Genomic DNA, 20,820 nt, shown 5'->3' on the forward strand with positions numbered 1-20,820 from the left:
ATCATGCTGACTCACTGTCCACTCTCACTGGACTCTTGACCCAGTTATTTTACTTAGATCTATTTAGATAACTCCTGACAATTAATAATTACATATGTACATATTTTAAGGTAATTTACAAATTCAGTAATGAATAATTTAAAGGATGGGAGAGATGTAGAAAACTTTGAACATTGTATTTTCTAGTTCATGTTTTTTTCCAAATAATTCCAAATTCCAAATAATTTTTTCACTACAAATTTTGTTATTTGTGTGCGAGTTTTTTGTATCATAAAACTAATCTTTTATTGTGTCTTGTCAAATCTTGATATATAAAGACTTGGAGGGATATACAGTATATTGTGTAAAATATGTAATTGCAACAAAATATGTAATTTGCCAGAGGCAAGAGCTTTTAAATATAATTGTAGATCATGTTTTTTTATCCCCCCCAAAAAAAATCAAAAAAATGTGACATCATCCTCTTTTTATAAACCGTTCTGACTGGTTCGCCTTCTGATTGGTTCTGGCTCTTCTCCATCACCGGCTGACCCCGCCTCCTCATTCTTGACAGCGAAGATAAATAAGATGTACCTCAGCCGTGTGTGACGATACAGCCACTTAGCTGGCTAATTAGCTAGCTTTTATACTCTCGGACCTTATTGTCCACGTAAACCATTGGTTTTTAATGGTTTAATTTATCATAAACTATAGAATATATGTAGTTAGTTAGTCATTTCAATGGCTTTCAATGGCCACCAGCACGATGATGATATTATCGACGAAGACGAAACGCCCACGAAGCAGCCGCGGTCCAACAAGGAGATGCCCGGTTATTTCAGAAATGAGCCCAGCAATGAGGCAGCTGCGCCCGCCGGAAGAGCCGCATCCGACCGGCGGACCTCCAACTCGACGACGAGGCATCGGATCGACTCGGTGAAGAAAACAAGGCCGCGTAGGTGTTAACACTGCTAACAGTGGGCTTAGTGTATTTACTGGGGAAGGTACCGTTGCATGTATACAAAAAATCGAAGGCGTTCCCCACGAAAGGCTGTCGGTGAAATTATAGATTTGAAAAGAACATCATTTTTTTTTTTTTTTAAATAATCCTGAAATTAAATTTAAAAAGCTCATATAATATGCAGGGGTAGTGCTTAAACGAACAAAACCATTTTAGCAGTGGTATTACAATGTAATATCAGTGAGCTGTAATGGCAGTAAATAGCCAGGGTCTATTTTGCAACAAGATGGCGTTCGCGGTACACACTGTACTGAAGCTCCTGTGGATGAAGCTGCTCTCCTTTATGTGGGCCAGCACTGAGACATCATCTCTCTCTGTCCCCACTGTCATTAAGCCTTTAGCTATTAAAGATATGTTTTTAATAACATGCAATATAATTTTTTTTTTTTTTGACAAAATGTTGGTTAGTGAATAATTTTTTTGTTGTTGCATATATTATCTCACATAATGCAGCATTTCCCTGGTTTGGCATGGACATTGGAGGCACTCTGGTGAAGCTGGTGTATTTCGAGCCCAAAGACATCACAGCAGAGGAGGAGCAGGAAGAGGTGGAGAACCTGAAGAGCATCCGGCGCTACCTAACCTCCAACACCGCCTATGGTAAAACAGGCATCAGGGATGTGCACCTGGAGCTGCAGGACCTTACACTGTGCGGCAGGACGGGCAACCTGCACTTCATCCGCTTCCCCACGCACGACCTGCCGGCCTTCCTGCAGATGGGCCGCAACAAGCACTTCTCTAGCCTCCACACCACCCTGTGCGCCACCGGAGGGGGGGCATACAAGTTTGAGTCTGATTTCCGCACGGTGGGTCTGCAGTGTTTTATGCTTTCTGTTTGCTTTTACCAGCTGGACAGTGAGGATGGAGGGGAAGAAAAAGAGAGGGAGAATTGTGAGGTTACAACATATTTACAGCATGGGATGGAAATTGTGACACAGAACAAAAAGAGCACCAGAGTCTAACGTTTCTCCTGTATTGTGCAAGAAATAAAAGAAAATTCAGCTTTTGACACATTGTTAACCTCATGTGTCCTGCTGCAGCTCAGTGCACAGTTTATAACTCATCCATTAATTTACATTGACAAATTTAACAAACATGACGATAAAATACTTCTTCTCGATTGTCGCATATAAAGGCTGATATATGTTATGTTGTGGTCACACTGAGGGACGTACAATTGCTCAATTTCCCACAACTTTAGGGAAGAAAAAAGCAGAGTTAGCTGTTGTGAATTTTAATCACCAGAAAATGCAGATGTGATAGTTTTTTTTTTCTTTTTCGTGAGACTCACTCCTTTGGATTTGTAATGAAGGCTCTTTTTTTTTTTTTTTTTTTTTTTTTTTTAACCCCCTGCTGTCCCCCCTCCCCCAGTTTCCTGCCTCTGTGTGTTCTTCTGACCACATCCCCTTGGTGATGTTATACATGTTCTCTTTTTTCTGTCAACATTTGTTTTGTTTTTTAAAAGATGGCGGACCTGCAGCTTCACAAGCTGGATGAGCTGGACTGTTTAATTCGGGGAGTGTTGTACATCGACTCGGTGGTGTCCAGCGGCCCCTCCGAGTGCTACTACTTCGAAAACCCTACAGACCCAGATCGCTGCATCCAGAGGCCCTACACACTGGAGAACCCATATCCTCTGCTGCTGGTCAACATAGGGTCCGGGGTCAGCATCCTGGCCGTCTACTCTGAGAACAACTACAAACGAGTTACTGGGACCAGGTAATTATCAGTGATGGAGATTTACTGTGCAAGTATTGCTCCTGATGCCTTTGTAGTGGCTTAACATTTAAATACTTGATTATAAAAAGAGATTATCACCTGAGCCTGCAGTCCCCTCAGCATGACAGAGCTTTTTAGCATCTTTCAGTTCATTATTGTAGCTTTTGGCCCACAACTTTACTGATTTGGTTCACTAACATAGTATTCATCAGATTATTATCAAGTCAGATTATATTCTACAGTCTTCAAATAAGTAAAAGAATGAGGGGGGAAAAAACAACAAATCTTTATTTATCAAGTACAGCCTGACACATTTAGGATGTATTTGTTCGCTCTGCAGCTCACTGGCCTCAGATTTAAATCCATGGCAGTGCTCTGGAGTCAGAGGCAAGATATATAAAGACCAATCTATCCACACGTCTGCACAGCGTTGACACCGTAGGTACGCCGTAACCACATAAACTACGCCACAGACTATGTTGTGGCCTGACGTGCAACCTCCCTAGAAATGTAACTACACGTTGCGGCAACGCAGACCACAACCACTGTGATTGGTCCGCTCGTCCATGTTTCTCAGTGGCTGGACAAGCAAAGAAAACTCGCTCACTCCCTCTGCCTCAGTCAGTTCAAGGCTTGTACACGCTCGCACATCTCCTCCGGCGTCTTTTATCTTTTCTTGCGTTGCAGTACGTTCATTAAAAGTTGTTGTTCGACATTTGTTAGCTCCAACTCCAGCGTGATCCGCTCAGTTTCAACCACCATTGTTTTGAAGTACACACACACACACACACACACACACACACACACACACACACACACAGTGGCATGAAATCACCACCGCCCACTAGCTTTTTGGTGGCGTAATTGCAGAGCAACGCAGACACAATGATAAATGTTCACAATGCCACCCTCTGCATACCTTTTTATACAGAACAGTGAGGCAGAATAAAGGCGCAACACCCCCCCTGTGTAAAGGGGGCTAGTGATTCAGGGATTTGCAGGAGGGTGCAGACTTGTCAAGTGGGTGGTCTGTTTGGTGACGTCTGCCCTCCGTGTCTCCCTTGTGCCTTGGTGTGAAAAGTAGCAGCATTTTTTTTTTTTTTTTTTTTTAGCTGTCGGTTACCAAACCACTTCCTTTACCGCCTCTTTGCTTGTGAGCCAAAGCGAAATGGACCTTTGTTAGTTTGAGTTTGTGTTCAGTCTAAATTTTGAATGAAGTTACTTAAACTGACAGTTTAGCTGTTGGTATTTTTGGTAAGTTTCTTTTTTCCCTCCTCCTTCTCCCTCCACTGGTTTGTTTTCACGTGTGGTTTCTCTGTCTGGTGGGTTTGAAAGGGAACCATGAGCGCTGCGCTTTTCCTCGACATAATGGCCCTCTGTCCTTTGTGCTGCAGAGAGAAACTAGATTAGTGCATTTGAACCGAATGTGCATGGTATTTTTTTTTTTTTTTTTTTGGAGTGGTTTATTTGACTTTGTTCTACATTTCTCTTTGTCTTTAATTTTAAACCCCAGATGAGAAGTTGTAATCATCTCTATTTTAATCTGTGTGCGTTCACAGCCTCGGTGGTGGGACCTTCCTGGGCCTGTGTTGCCTGCTGACTGGCTGCTCCACTTTCGAGGAAGCCCTAGAAATGGCTTCTCAGGGGGAGAGCACCCGTGTGGACAAGCTGGTTCGGGACATTTATGGAGGAGACTATGAGAGGTTTGGGCTGCCAGGCTGGGCTGTAGCCTCAAGGTGCGGTTTACAGCAGCTTTTTCTTTTGTTTTTGTTTTTCATACTGTAGGTCACCTGCCTGTCTGTGGTGGATTCCAGCATAAACAGAATCACAGCCTTAATGAAGCTGGGATCCAGGACAGTGCTAAATTTACTCTCCCAGGGTGACAACAAGAAGCCTTGGTGCATTTTGAGCGTGACCCTTTTCATCCACAGTTCTGATGCGTAACACAACGGCTGACATTCACCAGCCTTTCTCAAGTACATCTCATGTTTTGATTTGATAGTTTTGGCAACATGATGTCCAAAGAGAAGAGGGAGTCGGTGTCCAAAGAGGACCTGGCCAGAGCAACCCTGGTCACCATCACCAATAACATCGGCTCCATCACCAGGATGTGTGCGCTCAATGAGGTTAGTAATGGGGCGGGGGTTGTTTGAAACACAGGTTATACTTGATGCTCTTATCATTTTCATTATGTCACACGCCTCTGTCACCTATTTTTTTAAATAAAATAAGCAAAATAATAACAAACAAAAATCACAAATACTTGAAAATTCACAGTTTTTTGTGATCAAATAACGACTTAAAAAGTGGACTACAGCTGATAATGGTGTGACAGCATCAAAACATCATCACAGTCTTGAACTGATTCCCGTTCAACTGAACTGTTTGACTGGTTCCAGCAACGAAATACTTTTGGTTATAGAGACAGCATGATATTCTTGTGTGCTTAGTGTTTGTATCAACGTCAGAATAATCAAAAGGATATAAAAGGATTTGAAAGTTACTTTGGATCAATCGTTTGCCCTCCTCTGTCCCTGCTGTCTGTTTCCTCTTTGCGTTCAGCCTCTTTACGGTGCTGCCTTGTGGCGTCTTGATCAAGCAGCATTGTACAGGGCTATGAAGGCGTAGAGGAGGTAAACTGCACCATCGAAGAGTCTCGCAGCCCAAAGCAGGAAGTCGACTCAAAAACCAATTAAAGACACAAGAAAAAAAATCCAGCAGTAAGCCAGTTATAACGACTGAGATGTGTGTTTTTTTTTTAATTTAGCAAAGTAGTAGGTTTCAAATACACATCTTTAAACTGTTGGTTTATTCATAGGGCTTATAAGTGTTGATCAAAATGAAGTTAAAGATGCAGTTAGATCATTAAAATGAATACAAAGTAGAAATACAACAGTCAATAATATAGTCAGTATCATTAATTAGTTGAGTTATCTGTTTTATAGAGACCATTAATCAATATTTCACTCAGATGTTGATATGTAGTGTCAGGAAAAACAGGTTTGAGATTATATCTGGACAATAATACTGACACGTGTTCTTTATTGCTGTATTTAGGTAAAACGGTGGTGTGTTTAAGTTCACAGTGCTTCATTATCATGTTTTTACCACAGATAATAAACTTACCTGTTATTCCTATTATTTTATGTCTGTTCTCTTTCTTTACTAAGAACATTGAGAGGGTGGTGTTTGTGGGGAACTTCCTAAGAGTGAACACCCTCTCTATGAAGCTGTTGGCCTACGCCATGGACTACTGGTCCAAAGGTCAGCTCAAAGCACTCTTCCTCCGGCATGAGGTAAGTAACTCGGACACACGTTCCCCTCAGAGACCAGAAATGTAATTTCTTACTTTGATTGACTCTGATTTCTGACTTTCTGTTTTTGTGTGTTGTTGTTTTTTTTTTTTTTTTTAGGGTTACTTCGGAGCAGTCGGAGCCCTGTTAGAGCTTCTGCATCCGTCCTAATGTGTCTGAACTACATCCAAAGAAGTACTTGTCAAACTGCTGCAGAGACCATTAGCACTTTAGACTGTTCAGAGTCAGTTCCACGGTGGGATGTCACGTCAGCCACCAGCCAGTTACCGGTAAACTTTGGTTGTGGCAGACAGACTGTCAACATTTGGAGGTCCTGTTGTGTTCTCAGAAATCAAGCTGGTTTGTAAACTGGTGAAAGTGACTTCTAAACTTTGACACACATCTGCTGTCGTGGTCAGCGGGTGGAAATCATTTTCCTTGCTCCGGCTGAGATTGTATGCAACAAAGTTTGACAAAGTAACGAGCCGGGTTTGGTCTGAAACATCTCAAGGAAATTCACCGCGGTTGCCTGAAATAATATTGTCATCACATGGACTGCAATTACCCCTCCGAGGGTATCAGGTCCTAGGCCAAATATTCGCAAGTACTTTCTAGGGTTTATTTGACCCTACTTAGGTACCAGATGGATGGGACTTTGACTACTGTAATGGGGTTATATTGGATAAGTATGTATAAGACCTCACAGTAGAAAAGCATGGACTTCAGGGGGTGAGAAAATACAAACAAATAATAGACTTAGTAATAAATATTTTCATTATTAATCTTATAATAAATTGTTGATATATTGTTTGGCCGATAAAATGGTCAAAAATAGCCAAAGAAAAATTCCCAACAAGATTCCAGAGCCAAAGATGACGTCTTTGTAAAATGTTGTTTAGTCTTAACAACAGATTTAAACCCAAAAATATTAAGTTTAGTGTCAGTTAAGACAAATATACACAGGAAATGTTCATATTTTAGAAGCCGTAACCAGGACATTTTGGCATTTTTCCTTCAAAAACAAACAATCGTCTGTTGCTGATTCATTTTCTGTCAACTTTTTGTTTCATCATATCGACATGAATGAAATCTTGAGAATTGGCATTGTACCGTTCTAAAATTCAAATTACTGTTATATATTTTATTATACTGTAATGTGATCATTGTCCCAATATTGCTCCCATCCACCTGGTACTCTCAGTAACCTAAAACACTGCAAATCATTTACGAACACTTTGAAATGAGGGTGTGAATTATACTTTATTATATAAGAAAGAGCAAGTTTTCCTCGCTGGATTTTGATTCATATTTAAACTCACGTGTCAGTTTCTCTTAACTGACTCTATGATAAAATATGCACAAGAGATCATTTCATCAGGCTTATTCTTTAATAAGAGACATTAACTGTTACTGTTATAGACTTTATTACCATTTTCAGACGGTTTCTGCCTCTGCGAACGTTTATGAACTCAGTTGTTTGTTTTTTTTGCAACAGTGCTGGAATCAGGAAAGTGTGGACAATCAATGTGTGAGACTGTACTGATAACCCAAACACTGAGACCCCAAACATCTGCCCTGCTGATGTGCCCTTGAGCCGCTGCATCACCATACTCGTAGAGAGAAATCAGAGCAAGTGCAAAGGTAGATATTGATAAATAAAATATGCACAGGGCATTACATCCTTAAATTTTCCCCAGATTCAACAACCAAACCAGTTCTGTCTGAGTTTAGCATGTTCTTAAATATTGGTGTTATGAATTTAATGTGCGTTCCAAGGCTTTACATATAGCAGTGTTTAATTTAACATTGTGTCATTTCATTTAACGCTTATCCGTCCCATTTTAATGTCGCCTGTCTGTTCAGTCATCGGTCCATTAACGGATTACAGGGACCATAATAAAACTACCTAAGGAAGACTCACTCAACTCACTAAAGAGCTGTCAGGTATTAGAGATAACGTCTCTACAAGTTGTATATACAGGAAGCTGATTTTAAATTAAGTGCCTGTCATGTTTTTGTATAGGATACAATAATGTGTTCAGCGATGTGATTTAAAACTACACAAACTTATTTGTAATTCTCGAGGTTTCCCTTTTCTGTTTGCTTGTACAATGCGGAAGAAAACTTTGTATTATTTTGTCACAGAGTGATTTCAAGTTTGTTATTGAAGGTTCCCTATTAAATATGAACTTTTCATATCTGTGTGACTCCTCGTGGTGTTTAAACATGCAGGGGTGGAGGAAGCTTTCAGATCCATTACTTAAGTAAAATCACTATTACCACACTATAAAAATACTTACATTTTATTTAACTAACCCTCAACAAGAAAAGTGAATAATGTCGACCTATTCCTTCAAGTTAATTTTCACTGAAAAGACAAAATGTAGATTTTTAGGCTGCAAATTTAGTATTTATATGTCAGATATAGATAGATTCTGCTTATTATATTACTCATTATATTGATAAATGTGAGTGTAAAGTCAAGTCAGTTTTTCGCAGCTGACCTCAGCTGCAGGTCAAGGTAAGTATTTTAATTAATTCTACATTTTTAACATGCTTTATGGTCAGATATTACAGATACAGAGAAAGTTGTGATAGCACAAACATAACAGGATATCTGGTCAACAACTGGGTCTTTTAAATTGCTGACCCTCTGGTGTTAGAGGGTGTAACAGCCTAAAATGAGTGACCCTATTTATTATTTTCAAGATTTTGTCAAGATCAAGTTAATGCCTTATTGTAAAGCGTGAAACATATCACCATTTATTAATGAGTATCTATAAGGCTCCTTATACCAGTTGTAAATACAAGTAACTATTACTTTTATTGGTGATCTTGCCAAATAGTGAGCCTGCATCAATGTGTGAAAACTGGATTATAACTTGTTTATAATTGTTTATTTATGATTTATAAAGTGTTAACACCAAATTAATAACCTAATTATAAACCATTTATAAATCTTTGCTAAGGGTAGTCTTATTGGAAAGTGATGCCCAATTATCAAAACAGCTGCTGCTTAAATTTTCCTAATTGATTAATCGATTAATCGACTTTCCAGCTCTAATTTAAATACTAAGGAGGCACCATGTTTGGTAAAAGCAGTCAAATTAAAGAGTGTGATTAAGTATGATCCCAGTATTTGCAGCCACAGACTCTAATGGGTCTCAGTAACACTGGTTGTAAATCTTCTGCTGGACACGTTGAGCGCCTCCACACGCACGTAGGCTGCGTGTGAAATACGTGAAATTCACGTTTTTTCGGCCTTATGCAAGAGAGAGAGACAGCCTGTTACAGAACCATGCATGAAAGAGTTAGTGTCTTTCCAGGGAATAAATCCAGCCCACTCCCGCCTCCACCACCGCCACCTCCTCCTCCTCCTCCTCCTCCTCAGTCAGGGCTGTACAGCTGGCAATTTACAGACAATAACGCAGAGAGGAGTAATTGGCCGCTGGAGGTGAACCTCTGCCCCGCAAATTGGACCCGTGTTTGATCGAGGAGATGCATTAGCACAAGTCCCGGGATATTTTTATTCATCTTCCTGTTTCGGGGAGGGGTTCAGTCTCTGAACGTGTGGATCAGCTCCCCTCTCTCCACTGGAACCGTTATAACCTCCTCACACTGGCAATATAAGGTAAAGCTGATTATTTGTTATTAATTTGACCAGAATAAAGAGTTGAGTCAGTTTCAAGAGTTTTACACAAGGTGGTTAAATCTCATTAGTTTCTTAGAAGCTACATTTAACACTCAAATCCTACTCCGGCTGTTTAAAATACACATCTATTGTATCTCAGTACAACTGTATGAGGCTGAATTGTGCTATAAAGTGGCTTCACACTAAATACAGCTCCATTTAATAAACTCATGATATTCAGACTCCCTGAATCTGAGTCTCCCTGGCCAGTTTTTAGGATGCACAGGATTAAAAAATGTGAGGAATGTTGAAACAGGAAAGCCAAATAAGAGTCTGGTGTGCTGATCTGGTCTGGATCAGAAGAACCACCTAGTGAGATCTGTTTAACTGCTGCTACTTTCTAATCAGGCACCCTTCATAAAGGATCAATAAAGTGTAAACTGTATTTATGAATGAATAATGTGCTATTTATTACTGTTTAATCGATCAGGAAGCCATTAATAAGAGGAATGTTTGGGTTGTCAGCTTGTGAAAATCCCTTTGATGGTGTTTAGGACTGCAAATAACAATTATTCTGATTATTGATGAATCTACCAATAATTTCAATTGATCATTTGTCTATAAAATGTTCAAAAAAGTTATAAAAAAAACACATTCTATTATCAAAATAATTACTGTAATTACTATAATTTTTAACTATAACTATAATTTCTGTCAATTGTCTAATTGATTAATCATTAATCGACTAATCATTTAAGCTTATCCTTTCTTCTTTGTGTTAATGCAGTAAATCTTCATGGAGTTATCAGTTTATAATAAACCATCAAACCTGCAATTATAAATGTTCATGAATGGATTTTGGTCCAGATGCTGTGCAGCTGTTTTCCAGGAGGTAAGTGGCCACAAGGTCCATCGGTGTGAGTGTTCCTGATGGGTTAAAGAGATAAAGAGGATGATGGAGGAGGATAAACATCAGCCAAAGAGACAACATGGCCGCCCAAAGGTTGTTCTTATTAATAGATTATGATTTAATAAATACTTTCTCAAAATGAATCCAACCACTGTGTGTTGTCGAGCAACGTCAGTTTCCTCTTTTCCTGATCTCACTGAAGTTATAACCTCTGACTGTTTCACAAAGTTCCTGTGAGGTCAACAATGTGCTGCAACAAGGAGGGAAAATCTCTTCCCTGTAGCCCAGGGAGCTTTTCACTACCAGTTTATTTCAGACCTCTGGTAGTGATTAGTAAAAAGACTGAGTGTGTGTTCGTGTGTTTGTCTCAGGATCAGACTTTGTGATGACCAAAGTGTTTAATCTGTTTTGTATTTTAAAGCAAAAGAGCTGCGTTGATCCAGAGCTGGTTCATTTGAGCCTTTGGTATGGGGAGTCCCTGCTATAGAGTGAGGGGTGAGAGAGGAAGAGAAACAGTTCAATGTGTGTGTGTGTGAGAGAGAGTTGGTTTGACTATAAGTGCTGACCTTTTATTAAAATCAGATACAGGTGAGTCTGTGTCACCTGATGTGATGGAGGAGCTTCAAAATCCAAAATAAATACTGAAATACTCTGTTATATTTCATGTCTTTCCAACAGGATTATTCCAGTTACCGTGTAGTTTTTGCCTTTATACTGCATCTGGAAACATGGAGTCTTTGCTGCAGTAAAATGCAACAGTGCATCACACACAAGAGGTCAGATGATCAGACAGGTTGTAAACAGTTTAGCCAGGTGATCTAAGCCACTTTATTTTGTTATAAAGGTTGGTAATAATCAAACTTTGCACAGGAAAACTGTGTGTATGCAAAAGCAGGGTGATTACAGTGGGTGAAAGTTGCAGCAGGAAGTCCATCTGTAAACTGTGATTTATGATTACACATTTTCTCCTCTCTCCTTCTTTAAAATGTCTGTGTTTATGTCCTTTGTCTATTTATGAATCGCTCTCACTGCCTGTATCATAACAAACTTCTTCCTCTGTAACTGCTGAAAAAGAAACAGCCAAGTATATTTCCCAAATTGTTGGTGTATTCCTTTAAGATGAATTTGAGTCAAGAGTTTTCATGCACTTTGTTTATTTCTCACTCTGTTTGTCCTTGAGCTCTACCATCAATATGGGAGAATATGATCTTTAAGGTTTAAGAAGTAAAACAGTAGCTTCAGTTCAGACTTGCTCTGCCTTTAAACACCCCCCCACCCCCCCCCCTACCCCCCCGGCCCCGACTACAGCTTAGTGTGACGGTGTGGGGCCATCCACACACCGTGAAACTGGACTCAGACGACGCAGTCAGTCTCAGACATGTTTTGGAAAGGGTACCTTTAAGTTTGTGGTTCCTGTACAAACACATCACACTACTGTATTTGTGTCTCTGCTAAAAGCTAAGAAGGAGTGTAGCTGTCAGGTTATCAATAGCAGGCCTATGTTAGCATTCAGCAGCTTTACAGGAAGGTTTAAGAGAGTAGAGTTAACATCTTTTAGGAAAAAGGTGGTTTGTTGTGTCAAAAAAAAAAAATATGAATGAAAATTAACCCAGAGGAAAAAAGTGCTGTCTGCTCAATAAAACACTGGACTGTAAGCTACAAGACGGGACAAACACATAAATATAAACATTGCGATTGGCCTGACTGCCTGGTCATTGAGGCCTTCACGTTTTTAAATGTTCCCTGTTATTCTTCCCCAGCGTCAGACTCAAGTAAACACTGACCAGATGGTTTGAATCAAACTGCTGGAGCAGCTCTACACTCTTACATCAATCCTATTTCCATATGCTGAGAAATTTTTCAGCACCTCTGTGTAGGCCCCCTTTGTTTTAGCTACAGCTATTTCTAAAATGCATTGAGGTGGAAATATGGGAATCCTTTGTGTATTGTGTATAATAGTAAAATAGTTTGTCGCTCATCTCCTTAACTGATTATACACATTTCACAAAATCTGTGTACTTTCATTTATAGAAAGCCCGAAACAGTCTTGATGTGTTCTTAGACTTGACATTGTCTTTTCCCTTTTCTTCACTTGCAGCTGAAGTAATGGAGAAGTCGAGACGTGGAGTACAGTTAGCATTCAGCCTCCTGTTTGGGTTGTGGTTACCTTGCTGTTTAACCCAAACCACACCATCAAATGCAGCCTCGGCAACACCCACACCATCCCCGTCCCCCCAGTCCCTGGCAGAGAGGCTAAAGGTCAGACTGACCGGATACCCTCGAAAACACAACGAGGGTCGGGTAGAGCTTTTTTACAAGGGGGAGTGGGGAACCATCTGTGACGACGACTTCTCAATAGCTAACGCCAACGTGCTGTGCCGCCAGCTGGGCTTTGTGTCAGCCACAGGATGGACACACAGCGCCAAATATGGCAAAGGTCAAGGTAAGGGTCTACAGCCACTCCCTGAGGTTCAGTTTCTGGTTTAATACACTGTGTACTCTGCCATATGATGCATACACTATACCATAAGGCAGAGAATATTCACACACATCAGGGGTATTCAGATACTGTGAGATAAGTTACTAATTACTTAAATTGCGATAGGTAGATACTCTAGTTTATGTCCAAAACTAAACAATGATTACCATAAGTTACCATGCTAACATGCTAAAAAAAAAGATGGTGAATATTTTAGTTGCTGAACATCAACATGTTGTTAAGTTGACTATAGCATTTAGCACCTTCTCACAGAGCTGCTAGCATGACTGTAAACTTGCTGAAAAAGAAGCCAACAAGGAAGTGCCAAAAACTGCAGTTCTTCAAATGGCCACAAGAGAGTGACTTCAAATCCCCATAGACTTCCATGTTTAAATCTCCAACTTTACAGCAGAAATAAGCGTGTTTACAGCCTGGTACAAAAAAATGGTTTTAGTTTCCTCCTTCATGACAAGTGAAGGGAGGTTAATTTTTTATGTAACTCACCCGTTTATATTTTATAAAGGCTTATAGTTATGGATTATTGAGGGCGTGGCCACTTTAACTGACAGGTGGGTGTCGTCACAGCCCGCGAGCGGTCTGCTCGGCGTCACTGCGAGTAATTGGTCACTGAATGTAACGTCTAGGCCGTATTTGTGCCTCCAAAGGATTTTTCATAGAAATATTGGAGAAATAATTTGCCTTGCTGTGCGGTTAATTGACAAACAGAACGCGAGGAAGTCTGTGCTCCTGCTTTTTTGAGGTGAGGTGGTAAAATTTAACCATTACTGACTTGTTAGCTTAGCTCGTTAGCTAGCGCCCGCAAATGAATTAGCCTTGGGTTAGCCTTCAAGCACGACGCCCAGATGTCCAACACTGCTAACGACGCTAACTAAAGTGTATGCCTGACACAGTTATTAAACCAACATGTACCCGGCTCCACCTTTTTTTGCCCATTTTTGAATTAGCCGGGAATTATGCTGGGTTAGGCACTGACAAGATGGCGACGCCGAGTAGCCCACTTTGAGCTTCAAAACCGCTCTTGTAGCCTTTGGGTGACGTCACGGAGGCTACGTCAATTTATATCAGGACTATTCTTTACAGATCTTTACAAGAATATGAATGAAGTTCGACAGATTTAAACGCCATTTAATCATTTTTAAATTAAAGAAGATGCTCTGAATGTCTTGCAATGTAGAAACCGTCATGTTAATTAAGAAAAATTTAAAAGCTCTTATTAATTATGAACCTCTTAGTCTATTATACAACCTTTTTACAAGAGTATTCATCTCTGGCTGTGCTTCCTTTGGTTCCCAGAGCACCAGTATAACAAGTAACCAAGTGTCCTCTCCAGGCCTGGACTGATTACTGTCCTGGGAGTCGCACTGACAGTTTGCTGCCTCCACAGGGAAAATCTGGCTGGACAATGTGCTGTGCAATGGAGGAGAGAAAAGCATTGAGTTCTGCAAGTCTCGCGGCTGGGGCAACAGTGACTGCACTCACGATGAAGATGCTGGAGTTGTGTGCAAAGACGAGAGGATTCCTGGCTTTGTCGACTCAAATGTTATTGATGTAAGTTACCACAAGAGATTTGAAGTGATTTTGTTGTTGTAAAAGTGATGCTCAGAGTTCATTAAGATGCAGTTAAAAGCTCATAAACTTTTGTGTTAACTGCCCTACTGCTCCACAGCCTATAGACTCTATAAGGTTGAACCCACATGGAAGACATTTAATGCTTCAGTGTAACTCCACCTGTAGCTGCTACACACATGGTGCTGATCAGCTATGCTCTGTACCATCTGTCTGAACTTGTTAAAAGCTGTTGCTTCTCCAGTGTCCATTGTCCTGAGGTGATGTAGGGAGTGGAGAGTTTTCTGACAGTCCTCCCATAACAGAGAGCAGCATGAGATCCTTACACTGATTCTGGACAGAAGGAGGTTATGACCTGAGGGTCACAGATTCATTGATCACTGGGATGATCTGATTGGTTTCTTGGAGGTATTTGACTACCAACACTTCAAGGAGAATTATTCAGACAGTGTTCGTATGCGTGTACTCTCAGGTGGGAATGATGGCTGACTTGAGTGTGAGTGTGTGAGCAGAGTGTTTCTATAAATGATCAGGCATGCTCAGTAAACCCTCCCTGGATAAATAAATATTTAAACCTGAGGGAAATCTTCACTCTCACTCTAAGAAAGCACAGTTGGGTGAGGTGCTGGCTGAGCTGTTTCCAGCTGGTCATTATTTTCCGTTTGTGCTCTTTGATGTTCATTTGTATAACTGACTGGTCCCAGGTGAACAAGGTTAGACTGGGGACTCATCTCCACAGTGCACTGGAAACAGCCTGAATGAATGAATGAATGAATGATTTGATGAGGTGTCCCTGTTACATAGAAGGGTCTTATGAAAAAAAGTTTCGTAAGAGTAAGAGGGGGCGGACTTTCAGATGCATAACTACTCTCCCTTTTTCTGCCTGTTGCTGCGATTCAGCCTCAGTTAAATGTGGCGTCCAGTCTTCAATCTGTTATTTCAGCCATTTTTTTCCCCACCTAAATAAACCACAATCGAGGTGAGTCGTTGCAAAACTGGCAATCAGAGGTAGTCACGTTTACCACTTATGAGCTGTTAGTGAGAGGATTAGACCTAAAATTACAGTCTGTAAGGACTATGACTCACTGTGGAGTCTCTTCCTCTCATTCAGAAGTCTTAAAGAGACATGCATATGTGAACATACTGTATGTTTCTATACATGGATGTGTCAGTATGAATATAAAGAAAACAGTCCTACAATTTTCTGCAAACAAAAGCTGATAATCACTAATTTTTTCTCTCCCAACAGGCCCATGTGGATGAGAACAAAGTAGAGGAGGTGCGACTCCGGCCCGTCGTCGTCACAGCCAAAAAGAAGCTGCCCATCACAGAGGGTGTTGTGGAGGTGAAATTTAAAGAAGGCTGGGCTCAGATCTGCGATGTGGGATGGACGATCAAAAACACTCGCGTGGTCTGTGGCATGCTGGGATTCCCACATGAGAGGAAAGTCAACAGGAACTTCTACAAGTAAGTGAATGGGGTTGGTGTGGGCTCATGAGGTGAAAGCTGCAGCTGAGAATAAAGTGATGTAAGTTGTCAGCAATTAACAGCAAGCTTGTATTTCATATATTGGTCAGTGCATACCAACACCAAAATGATAATGAATAATGAAAACAATAAATATATATTCTATTGTTTAGTGGTGATACACTCCACATCTTCCCTATTGAAGCTTTACTTTGTGTTTTATTGTTCAACTTCATAGGAGGTAATTTAATAACTGTAGACTTTTAACCCTGTAATCTGTCAGTTCCTTAATCTGCACTGTAAATCAGTGGTCCCCAACATTTTTGTCTTTTGACCCCATGAAATGAAGAAATGTCAACTTGTGAGATGAGTTGTGAGATGGATCCTGACACCTAGGAGGGGAAACACAGAGTTATCCACCTGTAGTTAAAGGAATAGTTCTGACATTTTGTAAAATACACTTAACACAGATTTTTTCGATTTTGAAAGTTAGATGAGATGATCAATACCACTCTCATAGCTAAGCTAAGCTAACCAGCTGCTGACTGTAGTTTCATGTTTACTGCACACTGACATGAGAGTGATTCAATTGTGGATCAAAGTGTTTATTCCAAAATCTCAAACTATTTCTTTAAACTGATAAAAATGAGAAATGTGATGGAAATTCCTAAACTTTAGGATGTTCAACTGGAATGTGCAAGATCCTTATTTTTGATGTTTGCAGGTTTTAAAGGTGTAGACTTTTTTTCCCCCTGTGCCAACAATGCGAATTAAGCCACTCAGCAAAGTGGCTATAATTTACTCGTTCACTCAGGATGAGATGTTTGCTGCAGCCTGTTTGACATTCCTGTGGTTTTAGTCTGTAAAGCAAAGTGGCAACACTCTGACCAAACCACAAGCAGCATCTAAGTCTATTGTTTGGTAAAGAGTAGACATTATAGGACTGCTGTTTACAGTGGATATAATCATAATCGTGACTGTCAGTGTGTAACTTTCTCTGCTGTCAGTCAGAACCACAGTTCTACAACAAAGCATGCATGAAGCTGTTTTTGGACGAGCCTCTGATTGTTCTGTTTTCTTATTTCTTCCTTCCGAGGATGTTTTTGTTTTCCTTTTGGATACACAGAACAGCCATGTTTTTGTTTGAAATGTGTCCAGGTCAGGTCACATATTTCATGTTCTCAGCCTCTGTTCATTACTTTGCAGAGGAAGTCGAAGAGTGATAATGAACTGCCTGCAGAGATGGAAAAGTACAAACCAGTGTGTGGTTCTGTCAAGACTGTTTTAACCACTGCAGGGTTTGACCCAGTGTGATAGTTCGGAAAAAAATACAAGATATTTGCACTCAAATCAAATCAAAGTTGAAAAAACAGGTAAAGGTGAGATAATTATCTCACGGTTTTCAGTTCTCTCGCATTTTTCACTCTTTACTCGATCAATCAATGAATCATTTGGTCTATTAAATGCCAGAAAATTGTGCAAAATGCCCACCACAGTTTACTAAAGCCCAAGGTTGTTTTGTCGGACCAACAGTGGAAACCCCAAAGGTATTCAGCAAAGAGAAAAGCAGCAAATCGTCACAACTGAGAAGCTGGAACCAGGAAAGTTTTAGTATTTACCTGTCGATCAACAAATCAGTTAATTTGCTAGTAAATAATCATTAGCTCTAGCCACAAAATGTATTTGAAGACAATGACTTCTTTAGTGGACTGCCTCTCCTCCGGTGTGTTCTTCAGTATGTATTCCTGGCTGCGCTCCAGTCGGAGGCGTTTTATTCATCCCCTGCAGATGGTTCACAGTAGTCCGAGGGGAAACGTGTGTTTTCTCTCAGGCGTGTGTGAGGGCTGAGAGGGGTTGGTTGGTCACATAATAGACAGAGTACAACGACTGGAGTGAAGCCAACATGCATCCAGCAACAGTCATATTGTTCTGTGCTGTCAGTCCATCCGTCCTAGGTCATCAGTTCTTGAAAAGTACCTACTCGAAACAGTTTGGTCATTAATGTGTTTTGAAGGCAGATACATATAAACAGTCAGTTGCTGATTTTGTGACATTAGCTGTTGTCCTCAAATTTGACCATTTTCCATTATGTCTGTCAGGGTGGAAGAGCATCTGAAACTATCTGAGGACACTTAAGCTTTCCACTGAAACCCAGAACGATGAATCATTTTTTACCAGCTGTTATTTCAGGCAGTTTTTTTTTTTTTTTTTGTCAGACTTTTTTGTAATGCTGTTCTTATCCTTTATGGCTTTTATGTGTTTAATTGGAACCATTCATCATATTGTAAAAAAGTGATACAGTAATTAACTTTACGTTTGCTAAGCCCAGACTGCCCTTATGTCTACACTGTGCACGATTCATTCTCCATACCGCAGATAGTTTATAGTTTTAAGTTATAAATGTTACATTTATATTGTAGTTTTTTATTAGATTGTAAAAACAGTCCAAAGGAGTGATGTATATACTTAATATTCTATGTTTCTCCTGGTGTGAACACCTAACCAGACTATTTCAAATTTATGTTAAATCCCACATTTCAGAATTTTTATGTGGAAATACTATAATTAGGATGAAGAAAAGCTCATATCATTGTCGTTAACTGATAAACATCAGGCTTTTCATGTATCCGATTGTTTTTTTAGTTCCTCAAAAGTGAATATTTTGGGGTTTTACTTCGCCTATTATCAATTTGAGTTAATGATGCATTTAAAGCACTGAACAAGCTAAATGGAGACTTAAGGTTAAAAAAAGCTTAATCAGCACTAAATAGAAATATAAAGTTTTGATTCCCCTTATTTCTTATTATAATAGGCATTAAACATAGGAATTGTAAAAAGAATTTATAAATGAACTATGAGGTGTTACACTGGTGCAGCTGAATGAGACTACTGAATTCTGAATACTTGGAATACCTCTGTAATTGTGATCATCCTCGACTGTAACATAAGATACTGGAAACCTGTGGAATGCCAGACATGTTATTCACCACTGACCCTCCACTGCTTCACCCTAAAGAAATGTGTGTGTGCAGCCCAGAGACAGTGAGTGTGTGTGTGTGTTTACATGTGGTCTCACTCCTGTATGTGATGGAATTTGGCTGTCTCACTGTTGCAGACATCTGAAAAAGCGAGCAGCTGAGAAGGTCTCCAGGCCAAAGGTTAATGTTTCAGCCGGTGGAAGGTACACAGTCACGGGAAAACCCACCGTCCACCTCCGTCCGCACTCTGTTTACTGTACTTCTGACAGTGGGTTTCCTGTTGGGAGTAGACAATAACCATTTAGCTCCTGTTTCTAGATAGCTTCCCCTCTCTCTAATATCATATTATTATGATGTGCAGCATGTGAATGGGTTGTATATTTTTAAATTTGATCCTGCTATAATTGGAGGTTGTCTTGAGTTGAGGGTTGTTTTCTGTTTATTTCTGTTTTTGTCTTTCACATTTCTACTGACATGGCACAGATTGTACTATTTCTTAGCTTTAATTAATTAATACATTACAAAGTACAGTATGATATTTAAAAAAGAAAAAATTCAACTTTCTCTTTTTGCTAAAAATAAACAAACTTAATTGGGTGTTTATTACCATTAAATCCTTTTTTGAGGCCTGTTTTTTAATGGGACAGATGTTGTGAATCTGTGCCATGTCAGTGACTGAGGCTTAATCTTTTCACAGATTAGTCCTTTTAAATGTAATGCAACATCTGAAAATCCCATTCTCCAGTATGGCATGCTTTTTGGAGGTGGAGAGTAACTTCATCCTGGGTTCTTCAACTGAAATAGTCATCGGCCTCAGTCTCAGTCTTCACAGCGTTTGTTTTAGCCGGCAAAGAGTGCCAGATGGGTGGAGTTTGCCACATACATTACACATTTTAGTTTTATTATGTTTCACTGTGTAGTTCCTGAGTTTGGAAAATTACACACCAAAGTAAATAAAAGCGAATTATTACAGTGAAAAAACAGTTTCCCAGATTTCCTGTTTTATCTAATCTAAGATTTATCTTAAATTTTATTTTTTTTTCTAAGATTACTTCGCAGAATAGATGACTGTGGTAAAAAGACCCTGACTCTTTCTTTCTTTCTTTCTTTCTTTCTTTCTTTCTTTCTTTCTTTCTTTCTTTCTTTTATTTACTTATTTATCCATCCCTAGAGGGAATTCAGGTGTCCAGCAGCTCTACTAAAACAATTAACAAATTCTAATTGACTTGAGTAACAAAATGTTTGAGGTTTTGTTACAGGATGAAACAAAAGAATTAATAAATTAGTGGAAATTCAGTTCTTCTTTTGGCTTTGCACTGAGAAAGTTGAAGAACCCACCAACACGGACTGTACAGTGTAACGTCATGCTTTGATTATTACACCTACCTCTGTGGTTTATTTACATGCCATCCAATCAAAAAGCAGTGCCATACATCCAACAAAACCAATGTGGTAACTGGAGGTTCACATTGTCTTAATCAAAAAACTACAATCACAATAGCATCGTCTCTACTAACATGTTAATAGTGATCATACACTACATGGCCAAAGGTTTATGGACATCAAACTTCCACTTCAAGTTCTTGTGCAGGCCACAAAAGTTCTTCCACACCAATATGGGAAAACCATGTTTTTATGAATCGGATTTCGTGCACGCATGTGCTGTCAAGTTTAAACAGGAAAGAGCCTTCCTCAAACTGTTGATGGAAGCGTGCTGTGTATCCACATACTTTTAGCCATGCTATGTATGTGAGCC

General features: G+C 39.8%; 2 protein-coding genes across 8 annotated transcripts in view; both read left to right on the forward strand.

The window, feature by feature from the left end:
• Nucleotides 1–559: 559 nt before the first annotated feature.
• On the forward strand, nt 560–7,563 carry LOC111225919 (pantothenate kinase 3-like). 2 transcript variants are annotated; one of them, XM_022750966.1, is made up of 7 exons: nt 560–934; nt 1,454–1,806; nt 2,466–2,719; nt 4,279–4,455; nt 4,722–4,845; nt 5,890–6,015; nt 6,133–7,563. In XM_022750966.1, the coding sequence occupies exons 1-7, from the start codon at nt 721–723 to the stop codon at nt 6,181–6,183; spliced, it is 1,299 nt and encodes a 432-aa protein (XP_022606687.1). In that variant the 5' UTR covers nt 560–720; the 3' UTR covers nt 6,184–7,563. The 2 variants fall into 2 exon arrangements, with proteins under 2 accessions (XP_022606687.1, XP_022606688.1); XM_022750967.1 differs by having other exon boundaries at nt 4,279–4,422.
• A 1,883-nt stretch (nt 7,564–9,446) lies between these two features.
• loxl3 (lysyl oxidase like 3) overlaps nt 9,447–20,820 on the forward strand; it is a 34,191-nt gene continuing 22,817 nt past the window's right edge. For 2 of the 6 annotated variants that reach the window (XM_022750765.1, XM_022750760.1), the window contains exons 1-5: nt 10,491–10,535; nt 12,652–12,996; nt 14,438–14,601; nt 15,869–16,086; nt 19,202–19,267. In XM_022750765.1, coding sequence (XP_022606486.1) covers nt 10,511–10,535; nt 12,652–12,996; nt 14,438–14,601; nt 15,869–16,086; nt 19,202–19,267 — 818 coding nt within the window. In that variant the 5' untranslated portion in view covers nt 10,491–10,510. Of the gene's footprint in view, nt 9,644–10,490; nt 10,536–11,231; nt 11,330–12,651; nt 12,997–14,437; nt 14,602–15,868; nt 16,087–19,201; nt 19,268–20,820 lie in introns of those variants that run through there. The other 4 variants (XM_022750761.1, XM_022750764.1, XM_022750763.1 and 1 more) reach the window with 3 other exon arrangements.

The sequence above is a fragment of the Seriola dumerili genome, unplaced genomic scaffold (genome assembly GCF_002260705.1).
Source record: "Seriola dumerili isolate Sdu_G_001 unplaced genomic scaffold, Sdu_1.0 BDQW01000149.1, whole genome shotgun sequence".
Taxonomy (NCBI): Eukaryota; Metazoa; Chordata; class Actinopteri; order Carangiformes; family Carangidae; genus Seriola; species Seriola dumerili.

Bases quoted from the DNA above. Each gene is read 5' to 3' on its own strand.
- LOC111225919 (XM_022750966.1), top strand. From the start codon at position 721: ATGGCTTTCAATGGCCACCAGCACGATGATGATATTATCGACGAAGAC. The intron at 935-1,453 runs GTAGGTGTTAAC...CACATAATGCAG, and splicing joins GGTGAAGAAAACAAGGCCGC to CATTTCCCTGGTTTGGCATG. The intron at 1,807-2,465 runs GTGGGTCTGCAG...GTTTTTTAAAAG, and splicing joins TTGAGTCTGATTTCCGCACG to ATGGCGGACCTGCAGCTTCA.